Source organism: Sarcophilus harrisii, chromosome 1 (assembly GCF_902635505.1).
Source record: "Sarcophilus harrisii chromosome 1, mSarHar1.11, whole genome shotgun sequence".
Classification (NCBI taxonomy): Eukaryota; Metazoa; Chordata; class Mammalia; order Dasyuromorphia; family Dasyuridae; genus Sarcophilus; species Sarcophilus harrisii.
Genome location: NC_045426.1, coordinates 385228732 through 385251898, shown reverse-complemented (window position 1 = coordinate 385251898; position 23167 = coordinate 385228732). Strand labels below are relative to the sequence as shown.

General features: G+C 32.5%; 1 protein-coding gene across 1 annotated transcript in view; it reads left to right on the top strand.

Annotated features, from left to right (window-relative positions):
* The window catches only part of LPCAT1 (lysophosphatidylcholine acyltransferase 1), a 142945-nt gene that overhangs the window by 52960 nt on the left and 66818 nt on the right, over window positions 1-23167 (top strand). Inside the window, exons 2-3 of the mRNA XM_031946103.1 lie at window positions 8249-8391; window positions 17640-17854. Of these exons, the coding sequence (XP_031801963.1) occupies window positions 8249-8391; window positions 17640-17854 (358 nt within the window). The remainder of the gene's footprint in view (window positions 1-8248; window positions 8392-17639; window positions 17855-23167) is intronic.

Genomic DNA, 23167 nt, shown 5'->3' with positions numbered 1-23167 from the left:
ATGTACTTCCCCAAGTGTCTTTATAACATAACAGCACTTTTTATAGCAGCATTATTATAATTTCTAAAAATTTCTAAAAAAGTTACAATTAGCCTAAATGTCCAACAATAGGGAAATAATTAAAGAAATTATGATGTATTAACACAATAGAATATAGTAGTATAAATTTTTCCAAAAATGTCATACCAGATGAATAGAATACACCCTATCCATGACCACATAATGATAAGGTCATGGAAAGAATGGATTAAAAAATCCTGATAGTTAAAAACAATTATGACATTTTGTTATAAATGACTGCAAAGCAAGTTTAATTACTTGTATTGATGTTTTAGGTAAAGGTTTGGCATGGTTCCACTTTGGTAATGTTTTGTAGCAATATGTCATAGTTATTAGCATTACCAGATATGCCTATCTGATTGTCTATCCATAGGCATTATTAACTCTTTCCTGGCAGAAAGGTTCACTCCTTAAACTCTTGGATCTTTCCTGGCAGAAAGGATCACTCCTTAAACTCTTGGATCATCCCCCCTTGGTTTGTTTTGCCTTTGGACCACACTTTGAAAACCAAATGAAATATGTTTATTTGATATATCTCTTTCTTTAAACAAGATCAGGGATATAGATTAAGGATTAAGAAAGAATATTACTAGGTTTCAATAGTTTATTAATTTTCTACATTATTCATCAGAGAAAATGTCTCATTTAACTTCCTTCAAGATTTTGTAATTGATGAGTAGAAAGAAAATGGTCAGCTGGAGTGGGCTCTTGCTTTACAACTTTACTCTCTTGTTATTTGAAAATCACTTTAAAAAATTATATTGTTTATAAATCCAGAATTACCTATAAATCCAGTGTTTTGTCATTTAAAAAATAATCTATCCTTTCTCATGATGTCAGTTATTAATTCTGTCCTATTGATTCCTAAAACTATCCTTTTAGTCCTTTCCTCTTATGTGAGCTGTAGATGCCATCTTTTTTGCTTTGTATATGACTGTAATCTCAATTTCAACTTGTCTGGGACAGAACTTAATTCGCTCAGTCAACACTACCCATATGCTAATTTTCATGACTTTCAATGGAACCATGATTGAACCCTTGGGAGTCACCTTTAAATTATTTCTTTTTCTTTATATCTCCTTTGAGTTGCCAGTTTTTCCTCTTAAATATCTCCTGAACTTTCCTTGTGCTCCATTCCTGATGCCATCATCATTAATTACTATTTGATTATTTTTCCACTGTATAATGATTTCAGGTCAATCACAAGCATTATAGTGTCTTCTATGTGACAGGCACTTTGCTAGGCACTGGAAATGCCAAGACAAAAAGAAGGCCCATGTCCTCAAAGTAATAGCATTCTCTTAAGGGACACAATGTGTATGCATAAGGGTGAGTGTGAGTATATATGTGTATTTGTGTATGTTTAACCTTAGGTGTGATTTCATCAATATAGGAAGCTCCCAGTAAGGAGCTCCCTGGAACTATGCCTAATCTGAAGTTTCCTGGGGTATCAAACATACCCATAGACACATAGCCAGGCAGATCTTGTCAACTCTCTTCACGTTAAACCTTTCTGATGCTTAATAAGTCTTCATGTAAAATTAAAGAAATAATTCTAGCCTTGATAGAAAGGTGAGGAAACCTGGCCTGATGTGTACTTACATAGTTTTGATAAAAAATTATACCATTCTTTAAAGCAATATTAAAAATGTTAAATGTTAGAATGTTAAAAATGTTAAATGTTAAAAGGTTAAAAACTGAAAGGGACCTAAGTGGTCATTTACTTCAAACAAGAAAACTGAAGCCCAGAGTGATGAAGTAATTGCATAAATTAGCTCATGTTTTGTGTATAAATTCTGAAGAACTATAGTTAAAACATAAATGAGAAAAATTTCTAAGGATCTATTTGGGAACTTTGTAATTTAACTTATCAACTTTTGGTTTCCTAACTAATAGTTTATTTATCTCTCTCATTTAGCTGCCACAGGCTCTTTTTAAGATTTATGGCCTATTTTGTTTCAATCTCTACTCAGCAAAAGGCTTTGGGGCATAACTTCCTCTGTGACAGATCTTTGTTACTCAGTTTTTGCATGCAAATCTTAGCAGATTCTTAAATTAACCTACTGAAAACTATTTCTACATCTCCTCTAGAGTCTAGCTTCTGAATTTTCCCCCTCTCTCTAACTGCCTTTGAAATGTTATTTATCATAGATGCATTTAATGTAACTTATTGTACTTTCATGTGTTTTTAATTCACTGGGCACCTGCCTCAAGGCATGAGTTTCTGGTTAGGCTAAATTCTACAGCTGCCAAAAGCCTTCGGTGAATAGCACAGGCATCCAGTAGGGCAAGCACAATCTACAGGAGAGGGACCAGCAAGCAGTAAAGTGGGCATAAAAAATCTGAATAAAACAAAATATCCCTCAAAAAGTTGCCATCCAATGGGCATTTAACTAATTGAAAGATTTTCAGATATTTGCCGCAAAAACAGCAGAACTTAAAGAGAAATTTGACATGTAACATACAAGAGAAATATAAATATTAAGGATTAATTAATTATAAAGGACTCTTAAATTCAGAAAGAAATAAGAGGGCAAAGTGATGGGGTGTGGGGAGGCGACAGTAGGAGAGAAATTCTTGGAGGAATGGGTAATTAATGAATAAGAGGGCAAGGTCGAAGTAAAGCAAAAGAGTGAGGAGGGATAAGAATAGGGTGAAAAGAATTGTGAGGGAAAATGGGAAGAAGAGGGGAAAAAAAAAACCCAAGTAATTATAGCTTAGAATGTGAATGAAATGAAATTACCCATAAAACCAGCATATTAAAATTTAAAATGTTACTTATCATGTGAGGTACATATAAACATAAAGATTTATGAAAAAGTTTATTATATTAAAAAAAAAAGCAAGGGTAGTAATCATGATTTTAGATACAGTTAAAGCTAAAATAGAGTTAATCAAAAAAGAAAAATGGGAAAGCTACACTATGTGTTAGCAATATTATTTAATATTTTTAGATCATTTAAAATAACTAGACAGTATAAAATACCTGAAAGTATACCTGCTAAAATAGACATAAGAACTAATACAAATATAAGTATAAAATGCTACTTATACAAATAAAGTTTGATCTAAATAATTGAAGCAATATTTTTTTTTTTTAGCTTTTTGTTTTTCCAAATACATGCAAAGATAGCTTTCAACATTTACCTTTGCAAAACTTGTCTTCCAAATTTTAACAGTCTCCATAGGCCTCTCTCTGGATTCGAATAGCTCTTCCCATCACAAGTCTATTGAAATTGCCTTGAATTACCTCATTGTTTAAAAAAGCCCCATTCATCACAGTTGATCATAACATAATCTTGTTGAGTAATAATTATTAGCCATGGGCAGGTAATGACAAAATAATTTTTTAAAATAAGAATTTTACCTAACCTTTTTCTGTAATGCCAGCCCCAATTAAATTTCTTTAAAAAAAAATTCTTACAACTCAGTAAAAATATTAAAGTTCTTTTAGAAAAACAAAAAGTCAGCAACTTCAAAGAAACCAGAGCGAAAAGATGTAAAATAAGCAGATTTAACAGTATGTTATAAGATAAGAGCATTGTTGAAGTGCAAGATGAATAATTTTTATTATTTTAAATTAAAATTTTTTTGTGTAATTAAAATTATGCAGCCAAAAGTAGAAGGAATGCAGAAAATTGGGAGGAGGGGACTTTCATAGACAATCACTCAGATAGAATGTGATTAAGTTGAAATATTGCTGTGATAAAGGAAATGATAAACAGGTTGATTTTTAAAAAATGGGAGATTTGGATTGAAGAAAGTTGTCAGAAAAACATATAACAGTTGGGCATAAGGGTAGTACAGTCATATATGGGCATGAGCGTATATCTGTATATATACATATATGTGTATGTGTGCATATTTATATATCTAGTCATCTATCTTTTTATCTTTTGTGTTTAATTATGCCTGTCTGCAGGAGAGGGGAGAAAACAAAGTAGAGAACAAAAGAAAATGTATAAAGCAAAGCTGGGCTGTTTTGAAAACAATATGTAGTATTTATTATATTGGTTTTCTTGAAATGGAAATGTATTGCTTTATATCAATTCCTCCTTCTGCTATGTACTTAGTAGTTTTTTTTTTTCTTTTCTTATTTTGTACTTAGTTTAACATAAATTTAAAAAAAATTTTTTTTTTAAATTGCTATACAGGAAAAGAACCTGAAAGGCTCCATCAAAATTTGGGTTCACAAAATCACACAATCACACAATTTGGTTCCTTTCAGGTAAATTAGTTTACACACCTTTAAAGTATACAGAGTATTTCTTAAGTGCATACTATGTCCTGAACAAGCATTGTTCACAGTCTTGGGGAGAAAACTATAAAAGCTGAAACAATGCCTGCCTTCAAGGTGCTTGTGTTCTAATGGAGGAGCCAATATACATATTTACGGGAGCAGTACCCAGGAAAGGTCATTTCCAGCCAGAAAGTAATGGGAAGAGTGAATGGAGCCATAGTGGAGTAAATTGGCTTAGCCCTTTCCAGGTGCTATGACTAAATGGATTTGATCGGGGTTTTAGAACGAGAAATTGGGGGGTGGGGGAGTTGTCTGAGAGGCACAGTTCTACAAACAGTTGGAAGGCAATTGTTGAGACCATTTAGGAGTAAGAAGTATAGCATAACTAGGGCCTCTCTGAAAAAGAGGGTTAGGTCAGGCAGTCATTAAGAGATGAGAGTTAAAATTTCCAGGCAATACATGGGCAAATGGGAACATACATATTAGTGTGTAACTTTGACTGCAGTGCTATGACTTATGTGGCAAGTTCCAGTACCAGAAAGCTCATGACTATAGGTAGTAACAGGATGAGATTAGAAATATAGAAAAGAGTAGCAATTTTCATAGAAAAATAAAGGAATTTAGGGGAAGAAGGAAATAGAAGTCACCTTATCTAGCACTTTTATTTTACAAATAAATAAAATGAAGCCCACAGAGGCCATCACTTAATAAGCAAATTTTGTTCCCACATCTGAATAATTGGATTTTACATTTTATCATTTGGTTTTTAAATAGCCACACTTAAAAAAATAAATAAATAAAACACCAAACAACTATATAAAGACCACACAAATTAAAACAGGCTAACAAAATAAAGCAAATTTTTTCCTACTTCCCAGCTAGGGAGGACAGGAGCCATTTAACATTTATTGCCTAGCATAGTACAATTGTTGTTGTTTTTTAATCTGGCTCTGACATTTTACTGGTACTGGGAACTCCAGGTGAGCAGATCTCTTCTAGTGATGCAGATTATCATCTTCTCTGCCATTTATAGTTTTGAAGAATTGCCAGGACCATTAAGAGACTGAATGACTTGGCTAAAGTCCCAATATGTGCCAAAGCTGGGACTTTATCCCAGGACTTTCCTTCTGAGAGGCAAGATCTCTATCCATTTTTAACCCTCTGCTCCTCTGGATAAATTATATTTATCAAATAATACTGGAATAGGTTAGACCAAATGTTTAACATAGTAATTCCCAAACTATTCTTTATCTCCATCTGGTTCATCTGTTGCCTTTCTTTTTAGATATTTGGATCTGGGAGCTTAAGGGATCAGCATCATGGATTTATATAGCTCATTCCCCACAATAAAGCCAGCCCAGTTTAGAGTTTGCCAAATAGCTTGTCAGAATAAGTACTACTCCATTTTCTTAAGTTCTGGACACTGTGAATAGAGAAACAGAATAGTTTCCATTGGGAAATAGCTAAATTTATGTCTTTATTGATAGTTGATTACTAATAATCTGTAGCGATTTTAACTTTAACAAATAAATTAGTATAAATTTAAAATTCTGTGTCTTTGGAAGAGATATTCACAAAGAGATTTTTTAAAAAGCAATGAAAGAGAAAAATTATTATCTTAGTACAAGAACTTGTTGCCTTATATCTATTCTCTCTCTGTATATAGAAGATCCTATATACCTAATTATTTCATTATTTGTCTCACCGTTTGGACTCTAATGGCTTAGAGTGAGTATAAACAGAAATTGTTTCTTTTTTTGGTCAGTCAGAAATCCTGGGGGTCTTTCATCCCAGATTGTTGGTTTTTTTTTTTTTTAACTCGATTAAAAAAAGCTATTCTTTTTCTTAGTTCTTTTCTAGCCTTAATCATTGAATGGGCATTACCTTCATCTGGCTAAAATCTGGGAAAGAACTTTAGCCTAAAAATGACAAGATTTCCCATTGCTTCCAGGGTCATCTCCAGTGGTCTTGCTTCATTGCTTATCACTGGACCCACATGGCTCTGGAGGAAGAGTGAGGCTGGTGACTTTTCATAGCTTCCTCATTGTTATGGTCCTTTACAAGAATGAAGGACAAACTCTGGAGAGAATGGAGGACAGAAGGGAAATGAGTATGTGATTTATGTAATATTTAATCTTTTCATTTGGATCAGCCAAAGACATGGTGGATTTTTTTATTTAACACTACTTAAATATCCCAAGAGTAATTTTCAAATATAACAATTTCTGCTGACACTGTTTTACTTTAGTTTAGTTTTCAGATTCATTTGTTTTTAATTCATTTTCCATTTCTTTTATATAGTATATACTTTCTATTTCACCTTCAGTATATATAGAAAATACTATTTCATTCTTATTCCAGAAATATGCCAGTGACATCTTACAGCTTACAAATGATGAAACAGGCTTAGAAAGTTTATGACTTGCTCAATGTCATATAGTTCACAGTATTAGGGAAGTTTGAATCTAGGTTTTATGACTAAATCTTTTCCACTGTAGCTCCTCATTTTTCATGGGATGAATGAATATCCTGTTTGCTTTATTCAGTTTTAAACTATTGAAGATATTATCGAGATCTTAGTAGTGACAGTCTCTTTACATATCTAAAATTACAAATATTATATTTTAAATTTTAAAAGACTTTAATAACTTCTTAGTACTACTTTTAAGATGATTTGTTCATAGTGATAATTGCTTATATAACACTTTAAAATTGCAAAGATTTTTATATATATTATCATTGATTTCTTTCAATAACTGAGCAGAGACTCAGTCCAAGATTACCTTAACTCTCTTTATAAACTTGTGATGTAGTTTGTTTTTTTCTTTTATTTTGAACGTAAAGGATACAATAACTTTCAGTTTTTAAGAAACCATAGTAATTCAAAAACTATAATCTCTTCTTTTAAATGTTTTTCTTACTTTAAAATGCTCCCCAGTTCCTTAATCCAATCCTGTCTCTACCTTAGATTTAGCTTCCATCTTTTCATATCCTTGTTTAGATGGAATTTTCCTTTTCACCTTGTTCAGTTCCTCTTTCTGGTCAAGTTCAGCTGACTCTTAGCTTCCTCTTTTCTATTTAGAGCTGAAGACTATGTTTTGATTTTTCATTTTTCATGTTTATTTATTTTTCATAAAGGGTTATCTTTGTTTCTACTAAGGCTTTCCCTTCCAGTTCTCCTCTCTGATTTCCAAGAGCTTTTTATTTTTCAACCTGTTTGTACTCATGGCATTATGGCAAAATGAATTAAACTATAAGTAATTCTAGGAGTAGAGTCCCAATTTTCTGTTCTGGGTTTTAAAACCTTCAGAATTCCACAGCATAATTTTTTTTTTTTTAATGATTCCTCAAATAGCTACTTAGTATGGTCTTTGCTCATTTATTTCTCCTAAATGACTTTTTTTGGAAAAAGTTAAGGAAGAAAGGGGCTTATTTTCTGAGACAGCGCTGCAGCTTTGATGTGTAAAACTACCTTGCTAGGTCAGATCATGTGAAAGCAGTTTTTGTGTCAAGTCTGCCAGTTATAGTGCTACTTATTGTGAGTTAGCGATCAGGGCAAAGAGTATAAATTAAATTAGTGGGAGAAAAAACACCAATATCTTGTTTCTAAAATTGTGTGTGTCAAAGATATTTTTAGCTGAAAACCAAGGAGGTGAGGTAGGAGTTTAGAAGTAAAAAAAAAAATGTTCAGAAGACATGTTTCAAATGAAGCATGCTTCTTAATTAAGATATATGCTCTGCAAATCTTTTGGTATTTTGCATCTTTAGACTAAAAGGTGGCATTCTTGATCTGGAAAGAATATATTTAATAGGACAAATGTTTTCCACCTCTGTTTTGTCTTGTTTATGTAAAAAGAGAAACAGCTATAAATAGAAATGCTGCTCATTACAATATCATAATAATCATTAATAATAACTATAATATACTTTTTTTTTTTGTCTTTCCAGATTGCTTTCATGACTTTGACTCTATTTCCAATCCGACTTTTGTTTGCTGCATTTATGATGTTACTGGCATGGCCATTTGCATTTGTTGCTTCACTGGGATCTGCTGAGAAAGAACTTGAAAAGCCCCTGGCTTTATGGAGAAAGTGAGTTACTGAATCTGTTGAAAAGTACACTTGTGTGTGTGTGTGTGTGTGTGTATGTATGTATGTTTAAATAAGTACTAAAGAGATAGAATGTTTTAAGACACTGAGAGATTTAGTTATGGACAAAGCATTAAAACTGAAATCAGGAAGGAAGACAATCTGAATCCAAAGGAGTTCAGACTCTTTTTCATACACTTAGAACTGTTCAATCTTAGACAAGTAACTTAACATTTCTCCCCTTAGTTTATCTATAAAATAGAGTTAATAATAGCATCTATCTCATAAAGTCCTGAGGATTAAGTGAACTAGCGTATATAAAGCACTTGGCAAACTCATAAACAACTAAATGGATGCTAGTTATTTATAGAGTAGTTTTAAGAAATGAGCCTGGATTGTAACAAATTTACTAAGTCTCAGAGGGATTTGGTGGAATGAATAACTATTTGACAGAATTAGAGATTTTTAAAATATTGAAATGAGAGAAATTGAAAAGACAGATTTTCTTCTCTCTAACAGTATTTTAACATTAATTGCACTCCCTTTTAAATCAATTTCTCTATTCTTGTCAATAGCATTAACATTTTTTCCTACTCTTTTAACTTTGGAGTCTATGTTGATTCTTCCTTCTTAATTTGATCTTCAAGCATCAAGTCAATCACAAAGTTCTTTGCTGTTGTTTTTTAATCTTCTTTTCCATCCATCCCTTTTTTTGATGCCACAATCTTTATCTAGGACCTCATCAACTAGACAATTATAATTTCTCTAGCTAATCTTTCTGTTCCCTAAATTCATTCTGCACACTTCCACCAGATTAAACTTCCACCTTTATCATGGTACATAGTTTCTAATAAACTTTTAGTAAGTTCCCTGATGGACAAGATAAAAATTATGTCCTAGATAATAGTACAGTTTGATGGATTTGGAATTAATTGAATAATTAGACCCTGAAAATGTTCAGTAGTGGATTGTTTTCGATTTGGAGGGATATTATTAATGGAGTTTTCCACATTTCTTCTGTCTCTAATTCTGTTGTGTTCAGCATTTTTATCCACTGTTTGCATGAGAGTTTAGAGAGTGTGTTTATCAAATTTGTAGGTCAAAGGAAGCGGGGAAGGATAGTTAATCCAGCAGGTGATAGAAAAGAGAGCCAAAAAGAGAGTTCAAAAGATTGAAATTAACTTGAAATTCAATTGGGATAACAATGGAATTCAATACTTGTGTTTTAAAAAATTAACCTCACCAAAAAAAAAAAAAAATCGGGAGTTGTGACTCAAAAAGAGTTTATATAAAAAAGACTAAAAGTTCATTATGCTTTAACAGTATATTGTGCAAGCCCAAAAAAGCTAAATTTGATTTTAAGCTATATCACCACAATACCTTGCAGATAGTAGGGCCTTAATTAATGTTTGCTGAATTAATAGATGTATGTTTTCAAGAGTGAAGGAAGTGATTTTCTTCATATTTTCTACCCTACACAGTATACTTCTGAGTTTTGTATTAAGTTCTGGATAAAAACTTGGGGAGGAACATATAGCATACATATACAGAGCAAGAATGATCAGAAAGTTAAGCAGACGGAAGACAATGCCATATGAAGGTCAAGTAAAGAAACTTAGGGTTGTTTTTTTTTTTTTTGACCCAGAAAAAAAAAGGATAGGAACATAATAATTGTAGTCACATATTTGAAAGTTTGGCATGGATAAGAGGAATTAGTGAGAACTTGGGAGGGAAGAACTAAGATGGAATTTATAAGAAAGTAGATTTTGCCTCAATATGACATGAAAATTCATTGGTTCTAAAGTCAGGAGGACCTGAGTTCAAATCTAACCTCAGACATGTACTAGCTGTATGACTCTGGGCAAGTGACTTAACCTTAATTGCCTCCCTTCCCCTCAAAAATATGATATCAGACTTACAATGGAGCTATATAAAAATGGAATGTGATGCCTTCATGGGCAATGAGTACTCTAATGGGTTTAAGCAGAGGTTAGATGATTACTACCTTTGAGATGATTTAGGTAGGATTCCTAATGTGTTATTGGACAAAATAACTTCTGAGGTCTTTTACTTTATAGATGATGATGTAGAGATCCTGGCACATAATAAATGCTTAATGTGATTGATTGATTAGTTGATAAGGTCTTTTCTCTGAAATTAACCTAAATTTAGCCTATACATATCTTGCTTCTACATTGTTTGAATGTCATCTCCAACCATTAGATTGTGAATCCCCTGAATATAGGAATGTTTTTTGGTTTCATTGTATCTCCAATATTTCACATTCAGTCTAATACTTGGTAAGCTTCTAAGAAATATTGACTTGGGAAGATAAATTAATTTACATGGAATAATTAGGAGATGATTAAGTAAAATTTGAACCTGATTACCAGTGTAATATATGTTCAAATAAAAAGATTAAAGAGGGTTGAAGTACTGAGAAATGCCCCATAGAGGAAGAAGAACTTGGCAAAGGTCATAGAATAATAGTTTTAGAACTGAGATCTTATTCCAGTTCCCTCATCTTACAGATAAGAAAACTGCGACCCAGAGAGGTTAGATAAGTTGTCTTAATATCACACAGGTAGCAGATAATTGTAAGCAAGTTAACTCTTTACCATGTATTACTTAGCTTTATCTGATTATAGATTTAGAGTTGCAAGGGGCCTTAGAAATATCATCTAGTAGGGGTAGATAGGTAGCACAGTGGGTTAAGCACCAGCCCTGAAGTCGGGAGGACCCGAGTTCAAATTTGGCCTCAGATACTTAACACTTCCTAGCTGTGTGACCCTGAGCAAGTCACTTAACCCCAATTGCTTCAGAAAAAAAAAAAGAAAGAAAAAAAAATCATCTAATTTATGTGCCCAAAACAGCTGTTAAACTGCATTTTTTCTTTTGACTCGGCAAAGAAAATTAAATAGGCAAAAAATGTAGAACAATTAGAACAATTATTTCAGCCAGTCAAGATCTTTGAGTGTTGTCATGTAGCCAAATACCCTTCTCGAAAACCACATGTTCTGTATATATTTGATAAATGTACCATCTCTATCTTGAAGTCATCAATTGATAAAAATGTTAAATAGAAAAATGTTTATAAGTAAGTACATTTCCATTCATTATCATCACAAACTATGAAGTCTTAAATAGCTATAATTTTAAGTTAAAAATCCCAAGAAACCGGAAGGGCTTTGGGACAATATAAGGCATCTGGAAGAGATTACATAATAGTATTAGTGAAATCACAATTGGGTCATTGAGCTAACTTTGAACCAGTCCTTTAATTGAAAGAAGACTTAGATATCATCTCAGATTAATCTCTTGTCCAATGAAGGAATTTTTTTCATTATCTACTACCTTACAAATCATCACCTGATCTATTCTTAAATATATTTAGTGATAAGGGAAGTCACTGTCTCATAGCAATGTATTCCTTTTTTAGACATTTTTTATTATTCAATAGGCCTTCTCTTACGTCATATATGATCTTCCCATTTATTAACTTACACTTGGTTCTAGCTCTGCCCACTGAGGCCAAAGTTTAGATTAGCTTAATTAAGACATGCTTAAATGTCTATGTGTCAAGCACTATGGGCACACACACATACACACACAAAAAGAAAACAAAACAAAATTATATTTTCTATTAAAGAGCTTACATTCTAAAAGGGAAAAATAATAAATAAATGTGATGTTGATGGGAGAGAATGGCAGGGAGGAGCAGAATGTGGGGTTAAAATAGACTGAAGATTATTGAAGAAGGCAGTGAGCAACACAGTAAGAGTACCAACTTCAGTGGGGCAAAGCAACCTGCGTGATTTGGAACAGACTAAATCTAATTCTTTTCCCACTTAAATAATCCTCCAATAGTTGAAGACAACTGTCCTGTAAAAGCTTTGAGTTTGGAGTCAGAAAACAAAGATTTAACTTTCCAGTTCTCTGATATCTTCATTTTGTAAAATGAGAAGATTGAGTTAGACAATCACTAAGATTTCTTACAGCTCTAGAGCCTGTAACCCTATGCCTCTTTTATGTTCTTCAGACCAAACTTTCACTAACTTATGAGCACAAGCTGAAATAGCTATAATTTTAAATAAACACTTTAAGAAACTCGAAGAGCTTTTAGACAGGTTATTTTAAGTTATGTACAAAGAAGCATTCCTACGTATTTTTTATTTTTGGGTGGGGGTGGGCAGAATTGAGGCATCTGGAAAGTATTCCATAGTGGTGTCAATGAAGTCATAATTTGACGATTGAGGTAACTTTGAACTATAGAGAGTCCTAGAATTGAAAGAAGTCTTTGAAATCATCTCTGACTAACCTCTGTTCAATGACGGAATTCCTTTTATTATCTACTATCTGACAGTCACCTGGCCTGTTCTTAATTATATCTAGTGATAGGGAAATCATTGTCCCACAAAGCAATTTATTCCATTTTAGACTTTTTTTTTTATTAGACAGTTCTTTCAAATCTTATATGATCTTCCTATCTATTAACTTCCACTTGGTCCTAGCTTTGCCCACTAGGGCCAAGCAGAAATTAGATTGGCTAATTCAATTAATTTAATTCAATTTTAATCTTTAATTCAATCTTTTAGTTACTTTACCAATCTAACTTTTCTAATGGAAAATTTTAAAATTTGTCAATTTTTTTTTTATTTTATTAAATATGTGAATGCCTTTTAAGTGATTATCATTATCATTGTTGTTATTATTATTATTATTATTTTTGCTGAGGCAATTGAGGTTAAGTGACTTACCCAGGGTCACACAGCTAGGAGGTGTTAGGTGTCTGAGATCAGCTTTGAATTCAGTTCCTCCTGATTTTAGGGCTGGTGCTCCATCCACTGTGCCACCTACGTGCCTCTATCATTATCATTATCATTATTATTATTATTAATTAAACATATCAACCCCATTGGGTTTTCTTAAGAATAAAGTACAAAAGTATGTGTTAAACAGTTATACAAATAATACATAATTGCAGTTTCTTCTTTTCCTCCTGCTCCATCTCCTCCTTTTTCTTCTTTTTCATATGCATTTATACATATTATTATGTATAATAATATAATTGTAAATATAAATAATATAAATGTAAAATAATAATAATATACATATTAATATAGCTGACATGTAATGTAGATTTCTCTATTGATGGAATCATTTAAGTTTGACCTTGTCTGAAATCAATGAATACAAGCTTTACTTTTTTTTCCCTAATAAATTCTACTTCTGATTCTTGTTATTGTTCAACATCCTTTTTAAACTATGTATCTTGAACCATTGATTAACAAAAATGTAGTTTGGAATTATCTAATATAGTCTGACTATTGGAGGGGTCATAATAGTAAATGGTAATGGGAATTAAGTGAACTACACTGACTACCTTTTGACTCAATTCTGAAGTTACCTCTTTTTGTTCAATTATGGATCTATTTCAATTTCTGTCATAAGAAAGCTTTATTCAGTTGGTACTGTTGAAGAAAACTTTATTGCATTGTTTAAATCTAGCTCTGTGTGGCTGAGAAGCTGGACTACCTCTACCAGCTAGCTGCTTAGAGGCCCTTACCTAAAGACTTCGGTTGTGCTGACTAAAAATCACTGGGTCTTTTGAGTCCAAAGAATTTTTCCATAATTATGCATTTCAGGCAATCCATATGCCTTAACTGAAAACTGTGTTGATCAGTTTCATTTTAATATTCTTTTGATTAAAGACAGATATGTTAGGGGAATGGGACACTTCTTTTTCTGATTTCAGGGAAATACATCTGTTAGTTCTCCTCTTCCCCACATAGAAGGTACCAAATCTTTCCCACAACTAGAATTCAGATTTTTTTCAGGACAATTTTGTGTCCTAGTTGATCATTTTCTTTTAATTAATTGGTCTTATTTGAGTCAGTGTTTTTAATACATAAACATATGTCTATCCCTGTATTCAGGTTCCAGTTTCAAAGCTAAGAGGCTTGGGACCAATTTATAGTAGTTGGTATGTGTTGATTAATAAATCAATATACTCAGAAGCTCAAACCTTTTTTTTCCCTCATTTTATCTTTCACCTCCCACTTTCTTATTCCTCCTGTTCTTCTCCCCACAGTAAATACACTTATAATAAAATGTTCATCATTAATTTAGTACCTACAGTATACTAAGCCATGGAGATAAAAATGCAAAATGAGATAGCCCTGCCCTTGATGAATATACATCTTACTGAGAGGCGACATAATAAGTTCATAGTAAATACAGGATATGTACAAAATATATTAACAAAAATTAGGATAGGGTTATACTAAAGACTAGAAGAGGGATCATCAGAAAAAGTCTCTGGAAGGAAGTAGCTTGATATTGAATTGCTTTTTAAATGTTTTGGCATTTGCTCTTCTTTCCAGCAAAATCTCCATAATCTTAAGCATTCTCTTAAGTACACACTAATTAAGAAGCAATTTTTCTTGAAATTCCATTGTATAATCCAGGCATACTGCTCTTTTTGCTGCTTCTCATTCACAAAGTTCCATCATGTCTGAAATCCACCCCCCTCCACCCCCCCATGTCTTCCCCTCTGCTTCTTAGAATCTTTTTTTTCCTTCTGAACTCGGCTGAAACGCCACCTTCTCTTCTACATGAGGCTTTTTCTAATTTTTCCTTGCCTCCCCAAAACTCCTCCCAACATATTTTATATTTATTTTGTATATGCTCTGTATAAATGTAATATTTGTCTCATTTCCTTTGAAATGAAAGCTTCTTTGAAGCTAAGGACTTTCATTTTTGTCTTTATGCATCTATATATATATATATGTTTAGTTTTTGTTTAGTTGTAGCCTGGGCTGACTTGAATGGTATAATGAATATAATAAATAGTAAGACATAACAACTGACTGAATATAGGCAGTGAGGGAAAGAGCCACAGATAATTCTGAACTTCATGACCAGGGAGGAGTGGGAGAATGGTGGTGCCCTGAATAGAAATAGAATTTGGAGGAAGGGTTGGAGTAGAGAGAAGTGATGAATTCCATTTTGAAGATGTAAAATCATACAGGCTAATGGGACATCCAGGTTTAGCAGGGAACTGGTAAATCTAACTAAACAAGGCCAAGTTAAGAACCCTGGAAGATGTGTTAAAGGGATGAAAAAGGATGTGAAAAAAAAATTTGAAGGATAATAAAGTCTTATTACACTATCAGACTGTAAGCACTTTGAGAGTAGGATCTGTCTTTTGCCATTCTATGTAACTCCAAAGCTCAGCATTGTGCTTGGCAAATGTTCAATAAATGCTCTTTAATTAATTTACTGACCAATTAGCTTGCCTCTTTTTCTTATGTTTACATATCTCTCACTTCCCTCTCCTTTTCTTCCCATCCTCCCTCTCCCCCCCGCCCCCCCAGACTCATATTTGATAGAGCAGGAAATAGCAACTTCAAATTAAATGTTTTTTTTCTATTTTTATTTTTAAAATATCATTGTCTGCATTATAAGTTGTTTTATATAAATGATACTTTGGAAATCTTTACTGGTTAGTTTTGCCATTTTTGTATCTTGGTAACACAACTGACTATAAAATAAATGATTTTTTAAAAACATACAATATAAGGATTGAACTTGTGATTTCAATGGTAAAGGAAAAACTGGGTAAAGAAGCAGCCTTTGCCAGTTCAGGACAGCACCTTCTCTATGATTTATATTTAGTCTTAGTGCAGAGGGTAGTAAAAGGTTAAATGACTTGTTTAGAATCATACAATTGCTACAAATAAGAGATGGTTCATGAACTTAGATCTTCTAAATTTTAAGGCCAACTCTGTACTTCTCTGTACTATATATTTGTAAAATACATAATGGGTTAATTTTGCTTTCAGAATAATCACATATATCAAGGAGACTGTCAGGGCTCAAAATATTTTTGAATCTCCTTCAGAATTACTTTCACAGTCACTTTTAGAGTAAGATAAGAAAATCAGTCTAAAGTTAAAGTTACATATTTACTACTCCGAATGATCATTAGCTGGTTTATATTGGGGGAGTGAGAAGAAAAGTTCTTTTTTTTTTTTTTTAATTAAAATCCCAAAGCACAGTGGGTACATGCACAAAAATTACAATTAGTTCTTAATCGTTGTTGAAGAATAATTCCTAATTCTAGAGGGCACAGAGGTAGCATGGTAGACAGAATGCCAGACCTGGAGTCAAGAAGATCCGAGTTCAAATCTAGTCTCAGACATTTATTAGCTTTGTGTTCCTAGGCAAGTCACTTAATCCTGTTTGCCTCAGTTTGTTTATCTGTAAAATCTTTATATGTAAAATAAACTGGAGAAAAAATGGCAAACCATGCCCGTATTTTTACCAAGGAAACAGATGTAGTCACAAAGAGTCAAACATAATTGAAACAACAAGTTCCAAAAAAATGTTTTTAGCAGTGGTATCATTTAAAAAAAAGAGTATTCTCCTCCCATCCCTCAGGTAACTGCTTTTTAGGAGATAGAATTCATTTCAGTGTATAAGTTGTTGCACCAATTAATCAGTATACATTAAGCACTACTGTGTGCCAGACACTGTAATAAGTACTAGGAATCTAAATACAAAAAATGACAATCTCTACAACCTAGGAACTCACATTCACATAGTGCATTGCATATTAGTGAGATTTTTTAATGGTCACATTTTATGCTCTCTTACAGTGTTTCCAATGATTAAGAAAGTTTTGTTCTAAATGAATTGTTTTCCAAACCTATTACCCTTTTCCATTTCATCCAGAAACCTGATGCTATTAACTTTTGTTTCTGTGTGCCTTAGGAAGCAGCTTTAGTGATCTAATAATGACAGTAAATCTTGGTTCCTGACCTTAATCTCTCAATACCATATTTCATATAAGATTTAAATATAAATTATAGAAAAATCATATTTGTCAAATTTAGCTTATTGCTTCCTTTAAGTTGCGGGCAGTTTGCACGAAATAGTTTAGTACTAGTTTCAAAGTTATTAGTTATATTTGTAATCTGTTCTTTAATTTAACATAGAGATAATGTCAGAATTCTCTGACAACAGAGAAATAAAAAAAAAAAAAGAAATAATCTTCTTTTCAGTGAACTAGTAGTTAAAGTTACAACTAAACTATAATTAATTGACCCAAAATCACTCTGGAAAATACTTTGTATAGGTCTATAAAATGTTGCTGTGGCCTCTTTAAAAAAAAAAATTTCTTAGCATATTTTAGAATTATATAGTGATTATTTTATTTGAAATATTATAATCATCATCTTATTTTACAGGGTAGTAGACTTTCTGCTGAAAGCCATCATGAGAACAATGTGGTTTGTTGGTGGATTTCACTGGGTGAGTGTGAAGGGCAGACAGGCCTTACCAACAGAAGCTGCAATCCTGACTCTAGCCCCACATTCCTCCTACTTTGATGCCATTCCTGTAACAATGACTATGTCCTCTATCGTGATGAAAGCAGAAAGCAGAGACATTCCTATATGGGGAAGTAAGTAATTCAGTTATATTTGGACAAAGAACATTTGTGCTTAATGTAATGGTATAAATAGAATATATATAACTAAAGAATTATTTCCCCCTATGTTAATTGATCTTTTTGGTTATTGAATCTATAATAGTTTCATTTTTAAATTTTTTTCAATGTTTATTATATTAGTATTTTTTTGGTAGAATTCCCTTTTCTGATGAAATCATAAAACTCACATATTTATGTAAATTGGTTTGTTATTGCTTGACTCCAAATTGTCATAAGATTTCATTCATGAATATATGTATAATACAGAATTATTTTTCAACTGTGAAAAAAAAAAACTTGAAACATTTATTTTAATAAAGCAATTTGACTCAAACATAAAACAACAAGCAAAGACTGTATCATGGGAATTTAAAACTGATGTCTTTCCTTAAAGGACAAAGTATTAGCACCAAGATTTGAATTTAGACTATTCACTCCAAATCCAAAAGTTTTAAACTATGTCACTGTTTTCCCTCATTAATTCTATAATAGGAAAATGATTAAAACCAACATAAAATTATTGAGCTAGAACCTGAAAACAAAATGTATTGCTTTTTTGGATTATTTCAGTGGCAGATCAAAGGACAGACCCATTTCTTATCTTCTAAGTATTTGATACCTGTTTAAATTTAGAAAAATTAGAAAGAATTTTAAGGTTTTTGGGAGCACTGTAATGAAGTGTAGTATAGAATTAAACAATATATTTGACCAAACAAAAATAGTCTTCATTCAGAACTTTTCCTTTTCTGTTGCTGTGAAAGAGCTAGTTAGTGGAGAAAGTAATGTAAAGTGAACAAAGGACATTTTACTTCCTGCTACATGGGAAAAAAATACTTTCAGTTCCCATCATATTATCTGTCTCCTGTGCAATTAATTTCTAATTCCATATATCTAGTCCTAATCTCTCCCCGAACTTTGATTTACCAGTTCCCTGCTAAACCTGGATGTCCCACTAGCCTGTATGATTTTACATCTTCAAAATGGAATTCATCACTTCTCTCTACTCCAACCCTTCCTCCAAATTCTATTTCTATTCAGGGCACCACCATTCTCCCACTCCTCCCTGGTCATGAAGTTCAGAATTATCTGTGGCTCTTTCCCTCACTGCCTATATTCAGTCAGTTGTTATGTCTTACTATTTATTATATTCATTATACCATTCAAGTCAGCCCAGGCCACAAATAATCTGCAATGACATTTCCTATCACCACTCCAAAGGCTCACTCACTCATTTTCTATTCCTGTCTATATATGCATGCATATTGCAATTTCTTATAGTTTTATTTTAGGGATAATTTAGGTATACATCAAATGAGATGGGAGGGGCTTTCAAGTTCATCTTTTTTTTTTTTTTTTTGCTAAGGCAATTGGGGTTAAGTGACTTGCCTAGGGTCACACAGCTAGGAAGTATTAAATGTTTGGGACCAGATTTAAACTCAGGTCCTCCTGACTTCAGGGCTGGTGCTCTATCCACAGTGCCACTTAGCTGCCCCCTTCAAGTTCATCTTGTCCAACCTCTTCATTTTATAAATAATAAAATTAAGGCCTAGAAAGGTTGTTATACATCCAAAGTTACTCAGTATTAAGTATCAGAGAATACAGGTCCTCTGATTTAAAATATCATGCTTCCCCCCACTACATTACAATTAAGAAAGAAAACTTTTCTATTTATTTCTATTTAACAAGTTCATTTTTATAGCCCTCAAGTTATACATCTTTGGAGTAGATATAAGATGAAACAGGGTGGGTTTCTGTTTTGTTTTATTTTTAGAGAATACTTAATTTTACTAATGAATTTCCTTTTCAGAAATGTACTAGATCAAAATATGTTTTCTAAAGGTTATTTTGTCACCTGTTTAACTGCAAGATCTTAAAAGCCTAGACCATTTTATGAGACAGATTGAAGGACAGATGGGAGAAAAAAAGATATGTTCAGAAGTGAAAATATTTATAATGCTTTGGCTTTTTTCCTATCTCTTATACCGATTTTCCTTTTTATGTTGCAAGGAAGAGATGCTTTTAAGATGTTTTAGAAATCCATCACCCTTTATGGCATTCATTTCTAAGTATTGTATTCATTGATTGATAGCATGAATTAAAGGAGAAGAAAGGAAGGGAGAGGAAAGGAGAGAAAGAGACAGAAATAAAGGAAACAAAGCAAATTTCACTAAGTGCTGAGCAAGTTTTAATGAGTACTGATAAATACACTTAAAATTTGAAAATCCTTTATTCAAATCCAGCCACTACCTAATTATCCTAAAGTTAACCAGTATTATTGAAAAGATTCAATAATAGAATTTTCTGCTTAGGGAGGACTTTTTAATGCCCTTGATTTACCTTCTAAGGTTGCTCATTCTAGAATATAGGGATTTTTATTCAGTATATCACAGAAACTTTTATATATTTCTGTTCTAACTGCTTGATAACTCCATTATGGTGAAAAATACAGCCTTTTACAATAAGGATGTCAGAGTTTACAGATCATGTTTTTCAATTGGCTCATTCTAGAATTAATAACACTATGGTACAGAAAAATTAAAAAATTTACCTAAGATCATATAATGAGTCAGAGGCAAAGCCAGTTCAAACACTTTGCTTTCTTAACTCAGAGTAAAGCATTCTTTTCTCTATACCACCTTTTCAGTTTAGGAACAAAATTATCATGAAAAAAATTACATTTTTTTTAAATAATATTTTATAGTTTATGAATCTACATTATTCCATTGGAGCTTTACCACAACCCTTACAAGAAGGCAATAGCAGTGTGGACTCCATTGCACCTTTAGTTTCACCATCTCCCAAACAAAGATAAGTGACTTCACCTACCTCTTGAACTTTTTGTAGAAACTGTAGAAAACTATATCATAACAAATGAAGAATCCAAAGAGACTGTAATGTACTTTAGCTAAACAGGAATTTATGTTAGCTAGAATACTTATCTCTGTCACCTGCACAAGTCATGTAACATCTTTAGGCATCATTTTCCAATAAAGACAATTCGTAAAAATCATTTCTAGTTCCAAATTGATGCTATGTTATTAGTTCAGTAGAACTAATAACAATAATAAGTAGTTTTTTTAAGCATCTGATGCAGAAGGTTAAAAGACCTTGAGAAACATTGGTTAGAAATATAAGGAACAAGAACTGATTTGGAAAAACTCACAAGGAAATTTTTTGGGGGTCAGGGTTAAAGTATCCTATGTTCCTATGCCCTCCTTTATGACCTTTTGAGCCTTAAAATAACAACAATTACTTTTTAAAAAACTTTTTTTTCTCAAGTGTTAAAGCATCACATTTATTCGTTTACATTTTATTTGTTTGTTTACAAAGCATATACATGGCTAATTTTTCCAACATTGACCCTTGAAAAACCTTTTGTTCCAAATTTTCCTCTCCTTCCTCCCACCCTCTCCCCTAGCTGGCAGGTAGTTCACGTTAAATATGTTGAAATACATGTTAAATCCAATATATGTATATATATTTATACAGTTATCTTTCTGCACAAGAAAAATCAGATCAAGAAAGAAGGAAAAGAAAGAGTGAGAATGCTATGTTGTGTTCCACACTCTGTTCCCATGGTTCTCTCTCTGGGTGTAGCTGGCTCTCTTTATCACTGAACAAGTGGAACTGGTTTGAATCATTGCAATGTTGAAGAAAGCCACATCCATCAGAATTGATCATCATATAGTCTTGTTATTGCTGTGTATAATGATCTTCTGGTTCTGCTCATTTCACTTAGCATCAGTTCATGTAGGCTTCTCCAAGCCTCTCTGAAATCATCCTGCTGGTTGTTTCTTACAGAACAATAGTATTCCATGGCATTCATATATTATAATTCATTCAGCCATTCTCCAATTGATGGGCATCCACTCAGTTTCCAGTTTTTTGCCGCTACAAAAAGGGCTGCCACAAACATTTTTGCACGTGTGTTCCTTTCCCTCCTTTAAGATGTCTTAGCATTTGACAGAAGTTTTTCACTTCTCCAAGGCTTTCTTGGCTTCAAGTTAAGCACAGAGCCAGCCATTTTAAAAAGACCATTATTTAAAGCTATTATTATCTGCAACCCTGGGTATTACTGTTAAATGCTTTCACTTATACTATAGAATAAAATGTGTGTATTTTTCTATCTACATGAAAGACATATTCAACAATATAATTGTGGCCATTCAGGATAAAGCAATAAATTTATCTTTAAAAATAGATTATTCTATAATGATTCATAAGTATAGTGAGTGCTGAAAAAAATATTCATTCTCTCCCTTCCAGTACTATTTCATCCCATATCTTTCTGTTTGGAGTTGACATAAAGTTTGACCATCAAAAATAATAGACTTTTAGACAATGAAGAGACTATAAAGGTTATCTACTTTATTAACCTCCCACCCTGATGGAAATGTAGCCTTTGTCTGAACATTGTCAGTAATGTGGAACTCATTTTTTCACACAGAAGCCTATTTGTTTTTGTATAGTCGTAATTGTTAAACTATGTTGAGTACAATTTCATCTACCTATAATGTTTATCCTTTGATCCTCTACATACATAGAATAAGTTTTGACTTTCAAATTCTATACCTTCCTCCTTTCTTTCCTCCCTCCCTGAGATAGTAAGCATTTTGATATAATTTATACATATTCAATCATCATATATAACATTTCAAATATTCAAATATATACTTGTATATTTAAAATTATCTTCATTTGTGCTGTTTCTCCTAGTTATTTAGTATCCTCAAGATGTACTCTCCTGTAGGTCATTGTGATTTGAATATTGTAGTTATATGGAAAGCATGTAATTCTGTATTATGCTGGAGTTTAGGGGCACTTGTAGCCAAACTAATGACTCACTAACTTTATAATCAACTAAATCCCTGGGTCTTTCTGACATTCTGTCATTATTGTATTGTCTTTAAGTTGACAATTCAGTTAAAAATATTAAGCACCTACTGCATTCCAGGCTTTCTGCTGGGCCCCGAGTGTATTAAAGCTAAACTGAAACAATGCATACCTACTGTTGTTCAATTTAATTTATATTAGTTCTGGGAATAATTAGTAGTTTGTTGATTTTTTTTTTTTTGAACCTCAGTTCTGTCATCTATTAGCTCTCTCCCAGCTTTGTTATCTGTAAATTTTGATAAGCTTCTCTGTTATACCTTCAATCTGAGGAAAGTGTCCTCCTCTGCATTCCTAAAATGGTAACACTTTATACTGTTGTAGCTCATTGTAATTTGGATACAGTAGATACATGGAAAGTTTATAACTTGCTAGCATTTGTGGCTAATCTAATAA